The 7,182-nt window shown below is 45.3% G+C and overlaps 1 protein-coding gene across 3 annotated transcripts in view; it reads left to right on the forward strand.

Moving 5' to 3' along the window:
* arhgap12b (Rho GTPase activating protein 12b) overlaps positions 1 to 6,426 on the forward strand; it is a 46,779-nt gene extending 40,353 nt beyond the window's left edge. For all 3 annotated transcript variants that reach the window (XM_080855610.1, XM_080855611.1, XM_080855612.1), the window contains 5 exons: positions 249 to 347; positions 992 to 1,069; positions 2,409 to 2,543; positions 3,163 to 3,268; positions 4,645 to 6,426. In XM_080855610.1, the coding sequence (XP_080711736.1) occupies positions 249 to 347; positions 992 to 1,069; positions 2,409 to 2,543; positions 3,163 to 3,268; positions 4,645 to 4,819 (593 nt within the window). In that variant the 3' untranslated portion in view covers positions 4,820 to 6,426. The remainder of the gene's footprint in view (positions 1 to 248; positions 348 to 991; positions 1,070 to 2,408; positions 2,544 to 3,162; positions 3,269 to 4,644) is intronic.
* Positions 6,427 to 7,182: the final 756 nt, after the last annotated feature.

A 7,182-nucleotide genomic window follows, 5' to 3' on the forward strand; every position in this document is an offset into this window, starting at 1 on the left:
TGTGATTATGTGTGTGTGTGTGTGTGTGTGTGTGTGATTATAATGTGTGTGTGTGATTATAATGTGTGTATGTGATTATAATGTGTGCGTGTGTGTGTGTGTGTGTGTGTGTGTGTGTGTGTGTGTGTGTGTGTGTGTGTGTGTGTGTGTGTGTGTGTGTGTGTGTGAGTGATTATAATGTGTGTGTGTGTGTGTGTGTGTGTGAGTATATGTAATTATAATGTGTGTGTGTCTGTGTGTGTTTTCAGACCAAGTGTTTGGCTGCAGCCTGAGCAGTCTCTGTCTGAGGGAGAACTCTACAGTGCCCAGCTTTGTGACGACGTGCATCGAGCATGTGGAGAAAACAGGTGTGTGTGTTTACAGTGAGGATGTGTGTGGAGGAAACAGGTGTGTGTGTTTACAGTGAGGATGTGTGTGGAGAAAACAGGTGTGTGTGTTTACAGTGAGGATGTGTGTGGAGAAAACAGGTGTGTGTGTTTACAGTGAGGATGTGTGTGGAGAAAACAGGTGTGTGTGTTTACAGTGAGGATGTGTGTGGAGAAAACAGGTGTGTGTGTTTACAGTGAGGATGTGTGTGGAGAAAACAGGTGTGTGTGTTTACAGTGAGGATGTGTGTGGAGAAAACAGGTGTGTGTGTTTACAGTGAGGATGTGTGTGGAGGAAACAGGTGTGTGTGTTTGCAGTGAGGATGTGCATGTGGTGAAAACAGGTGTGTTTGCAGTGAAGATGTGCAGATGTGCATGTGGTGAAAACAGGTGTGTGTTTGCAGTGAGGATGTGCAGATGTGCATGTGGTGAAAACAGGTGTGTGTTTGCAGTGAGGATGTGCAGATGTGCATGTGGTGGAAACAGGTGTGTGTTTACAGTGGTTCTGCACGCAGGGGTAGTGGAAGAACTCTGGTCTCAGCAAGTGCATAGGAACATATCGTGTAGTTCTTTTTTTCACTCTTTCTTCTTTCTTTCTCTTTATCCATCTGTCTCTCTCTCTGCAGGGTTGAGTATTGATGGTTTGTACAGAGTGAGTGGGAACTTGGCAGTCATTCAGAAGCTTCGCTTTGCCATTAATCACGGTAAGTGTGTGTGTGTGTGTGTGTGTTTCTCTGTCTCACTCCCTTTCCTTCTCTCTCTCTCTCTCTCTCTCTCTCTCTCGTTGTCTGTCTGTGTGTGTGTGCGTGTGTGTGCCTCTGTGTGTGTGTGTGTGTGAGGTAAGCAGTCAATAAACAAGGTCTCTTACTCCTTGGCTGCATCTCTTCTCAGCAGGAGCAGCATCATATTTTACATTTATACACACACTCACCAACTGAGCACAACACAGCATTTATACACACACTCACCAACTGAACACCACACAGCATTTATACACACACTCACCAACTGAACACCACACAACATTTATACACACACTCACCAACTGAACACCACACAACATTTATACACACACTCACCAACTGAACACCACACAACATTTATACACACACTCACCAACTGAACACCACACAGCATTTATACACACACTCACCAACTGAACACCACACAGCATTTATACACACACTCACCAACTGAACACCACACAACATTTATACACACACTCACCAACTGAACACCACACAGCATTTATACACACACTCACCAACTGAACACCACACAACATTTATACACACACTCACCAACTGAACACCACACAGCATTTATACACACACTCACCAACTGAACACCACACAACATTTATACACACACTCACCAACTGAACACAACACATCATTTATACACACACTCACCAACTGAACACAACACAACATTTATACACACACTCACCAACTGAACACCACACAGCATTTATACACTCACTCACCAACTGAACACAACACAACATTTATACACACACTCACCAACTGAACACAACACAACATTTATCCACACACTCACCAACTGAACACAACACATCATTTATACACACACTCACCAACTGAACACCACACAGCATTTATACACTCACTCACCAACTGAACACAACACAACATTTATACACACACTCACCAACTGAACACAACACAACATTTATCCACACACTCACCAACTGAACACAACACATCATTTATACACACACTCACCAACTGAACACCACACAACATTTATACACACACTCACCAACTGAACACCACACAGCATTTATACACACACTCACCAACTGAACACCACACAGCATTTATACACACACTCACCAACTGAACACCACACAACATTTATACACACACTCACCAACTGAACACAACACAGCATTTATACATGTATTCACTATTCATAGGAGGCAGGGAGAAAGAGTGTGTTTGTGTGCCTGTGTAAAAGAAACATGACTAGGAAAGTCTCCTGCTGACGTGTCTAATTGACCCCTATCCCTTCATCCCCCAGATGAGACGGTGGAACTTGAGGACAGTAAGTGGGAGGACATCCACGTCACCACCGGTGCTCTCAAGATGTTCTTCAGGGAGCTTCCGGAACCCCTCTTCACCTACGCCTCTTTCAACGACTTTGTCGAAGCCATCAGTAAGTCCCCTCACTCATCCATAACCATTCTTCCCCTCAGCTCCCTAATGTTTGTCATGATAACATTACTATATTAACCACTCCTGCCTGAACAAGCTCAATGCTCCTGTCCTCCTATTGGCTAAACCTAGCTCTAATGAATCTGAAGAGGCTCAAAGTCCCTGTTTTTCCTCATGTGGCCAGCAGATGGCAGCAAATGCCCACCATACAGCCTTTCACACAACATACAGTACACCTCACACACGTGCACACGCACACACGCACACACGCACACACGCACACACACACGTACACACACACACACACACACACGTACACACACAAACATAGTTGTGCTTTTTGACCTGTGTAGAGTCACACACACAGGTCTGTGATCATCATCATCATCGTATGGCTGTGTTGATCAGATCTTCAGTGATCCTGGAATATGATGCGTTTCTGTAACGCAGTGATCAGAGTCATAGCAGGATTAACACCAGCAGCAGATGTTGTGTTCTAAAGCACAACTCATGACTACAGAACTCCAATATGTCAGATCTAACCTCTTCTCCTCTCTCATTCTCTCTCTCTCTCTCTCTCTCTCTCTCTCTCTCTCTCTCTCTCTCTCTCTCTCTCTCAGAGTCTCCAGACTACCAGCAGAGGGTGGGCTCTGTCAGGGAGCTGATCAGGCAGTTGCCACGCCCCAACCAGGACACCATGCAGACCCTCATCAAGCACCTCAGACGGTAAACACACACACACACACACACACACAAACACACACACACACACACACACACACACACACACACACACACACGGGAACACACAGACATGCATCATTTTATACCCACACACAACACACACACACGTGCGGTAAAACACGCACTTGAATAATCTTACACACACACACACACACATGCATGTTTAGTCTCACGTCGACACAGACATAATTGTACCTCCCACATACATCAGATACACCATCATACATAGTCCTATGAACACACACACACACACACACACACATGCAGATGTGAGTGTGTATGTGTGTGTAGGGCGTGGTGCTGTATGCTGTGTGGTGTGTTATCTGAGCTGTTCTACATTACTGAGCGCTGGACTCCAGCCAGAGAAAGCATTAAAGGGGAGAGGGCCACAGCTCTGATAGCGGGATTGATTAAGAGGCACACCCACACACACATATACACACACACACACATATATACACACACACACACACACACACACACACACACACACACACACACACACACACACACACACACACACACACACACATATACACACACACACACATATACACACACACACACATATATACACACACACACACACACACACACACACACACACACACACACACACACACACATATATACACATACACATACACACACACACACACACACACATACACACACACATATACATATACACACACACACACACACACACACACAGGGCCCCTGTGTCGTATTAGAGAAACACATGCCTGCGTTAGCGGCCTGTGGTGATGTAGGAATCAGCCACTGGCATTTGCATCTATATGGCTGCCTGAGTGCAGTCATTTAAGATGGAGGCTGGGAGCAGGGGAGGACCAATGACAGCCCAGCCTGATGACATTTCACTGCAGCAACGTGAAAGCGTACATATGTGTGTGTGTGTGTGTGTGTGTGTGTGTGTGTGTGTGTGTGTGTGTGTGTGTGGCCTGGCCTTTGAAAGAGAATAAATGTTATTGCAATATAATTAGTTTCGACTACAAACCCACATTATACATAGTGTTAATATGTTAACTGCAGCATTGTATTAGATTTTCTTTCTCTGCTCTCTCTCTCTCTCTGTGTCTCTCTCTCTCTCTCTCTCTCTCTCTCTGTCTCTCTGACTCTCTCTCTCTCTCTCACACTCTTTCTCTCCTTCTCTCTCACACTCTTCCTCTCCTTCTCTCACTCTTTTTCTCTCTCACTGTTTTTCTCTCTCTTTCTCTCTCTCCCCCTCTCTCTCTCTCTCTCTCTCTCTCTCTCTCTCTCTCTCTCTCTCTCTCTCTCTCTCTCTCTCTCTCTCTATTGGTCCGTTGATCTGACACTGTGCTTGTGTCCTCCACCAGGGTGATCGATCACGGGGATGAGAACCGCATGACGTCTCAGAGCGTGGCCATCGTGTTCGGGCCCACTCTGCTGCGCCCCGAGTCCGAGTCCGGAAACATGGCGGTCCACATGGTCTATCAGAACCAGATTGTGGAGCTGGTCCTCCTGGAGCAGGACTCCATCTTCAGCAGATAGACCTCCATCAATGCAGCCCCCCCAAGACCTGGACCACATCTACCTTCCCCTCTCCATCTCGCACAATCCAGCCCGTGGGGGGAAAGAGACGCCAGCTTCCTGCATCCTGCTTTCTACTTCCTGTTTGGAGCTTCTCAGCCAATCCACATGCGGCCTGTGGAAGCAGGGGAAGACTGTTAATCAGATTAACGAGTGTTAATGAGCATTAATGACTGCATCTAACGAGGGGCAACGCTTAAGCCTCCTCGTCTGCACTTAACGTGTGGACCCCGGCGAATGGACAGATATCATGCTTTGTGTGTGTGTGTGAGTGAGTGTGGTGAGGAGATCTGATGGTGTGTGTGAAAGAGAGAGCGTGCGTGCGTGTGTGTGTGTGTGTGTGTGTGTGTTTGTGTGCTCATCTTGGATCCAGGGCACACACAGCCATTACTGGAATCCTGTGGCCAGTACTGGTGATGTATAAGTGGGACTTTCACAAAGCAGTGAATCATGGGACATGTAGTTTTTTCCTCCTCCTCGTGGAGGTCTTGTGAGCCCCAGGTGACTACTGACTAGCTGTGGGACTGAAGCACTCAACAGTCACCAAAGGCACACATACAGCAGTGTTATTGGTAACCTCAGCCGAGATCTGTACAGGGTTACACTGATTGTGGTGTGTCTGTGTGTGTGTGTGTGTGTGTGTGTGTGTGTGTGTGTGTGTGTGTGTGTGTTTCTGTACGTTCGTCTGTGTCTGTTTTTCTTGTTGCTGCACTCTCCTTTGCCTAAGAACTGCATCCCATTCATGTACATGATGGGTAATAAATGAACTGATCTGTGTGTGTGTGTGTGTGTGTGTGTGTGTGAGTGTGTGTGTATGAGAGAGAGCGTATGTGTGTGTATAGCACAGAGGTGAATGGAGCATAAGAAACAAAACCTTTTTGGCTTGGTAATAAATGAATTGATTTCTTAGTTAATCTAAGATGTGTCAGGGACTCCAGTGTTTGTCCAGAAGTCTGTGTTAGTGGTTCAGTGTGGTGCAAAGTCTAATGTCAGCTCGTCTCGTCCCAGTGTGGGATCCACCCCCAGCACGCACCCCTCTTTGTTGACTCTGCTTTTTTGTCATCCCTCTATCTTTCTTTTCTTTCTTCTTTCCTGTCTTTCTTCTTTTCTCTCTTTTTCTCTCTCCATTTCATTCTTCCAGCCCCCTTCTCCCTTACTTATTATTTTTTTTTCATTCTTTCAGTTCCTTTCTCCAGAGTAACTGGAAAAGGACAGTTGAGCTGCTGATTTTTGTTTTTCTGTTCAGTCATTCTGTTTTTCTCTCTTTCTGCCACTCTGCCTATCCTGCCATCTTCTTTCTTTCTCTATTCCTCTCTCTCTCTCTTCTCTCTGTCTCTCTCATCCACTGATAAGCTGGTGAGGTAAAGATAACAGTTATATTTTGTGTTTGTACCTCATTGGAAGGTGCACAAAGTGTATTGGTGTGTGTTCACTAGAGAGTGATGGGAGTGTGACGATATTGTGAGTGTGTGTCTGACTGCTGAAGAGAGAGAAAGAGAGAGAGTGAGTGTGTGTGTGTGTGTGTGTGTGTGTGTAGTGCAGTGGTGATCTGCACTCTCTGAATCTAACTGCTGTCTGTGACGTTGCCATGTCTAATTGCTATTAAAGAAATGAGCAAGTGAAGTTGGCCTGTTCTCTGTCTCTTCTCATTGTGTGTGTGTGTGCGTGCGTGCGTGCGTGCGTGAAGTAGGCCTGTTTTCTGTCACTTTTCATAGCTGTATGATTCAGTCATTTGGAATGAGGTCTACTCTAGTTTGATCTGCAGTCAAATAATTCTTTATAAAATAGCATTTCATAAAATGTACATCAAATTCTACAGGATGTGACATAAGATCTGTAACATTCTTTTTCGTAAGATTTCGTAAGGTCTGTAAAACATTTTCAGTATTTCTGTTGTCATATCTCTATATTTTCTATAAATGTGTGCAAAGGGTATGCTCAAAGACTAAAAAACTGAAGGCGTTCTTATATTTGGGGTCCTAACACAGTAATGGTTATAATCTGGTTTAGATCAGGGCCACTATATGTGTTTAAAAAGCTTGGTAAAAGTAGTGGAAGTATAATCCTGCAGGTGGAGTCGATTGATCCAGTGATGTCGGCGATGATGATATCTCCTCCACCCATGCAGTGGCTGGCCTGTGTCAATGGCTACTGCAGCAAATACCCATTGTCCCAGATTAAAAAATTTATAAAACACAGATGTTTGTTTTTTCCACCTATATACTGACGTCTAACAAACAGGTTCACACACCCACAGAATGTCCACTGTGTGACTGGTGGTGTGATGAGGGTACCACTGAAGTGGATGTGTGCGTGAAAAGGTG

The sequence above is a fragment of the Sprattus sprattus genome, assembly GCF_963457725.1.
Source record: "Sprattus sprattus genome assembly, chromosome: 17".
Taxonomy (NCBI): domain Eukaryota; kingdom Metazoa; phylum Chordata; class Actinopteri; order Clupeiformes; family Clupeidae; genus Sprattus; species Sprattus sprattus.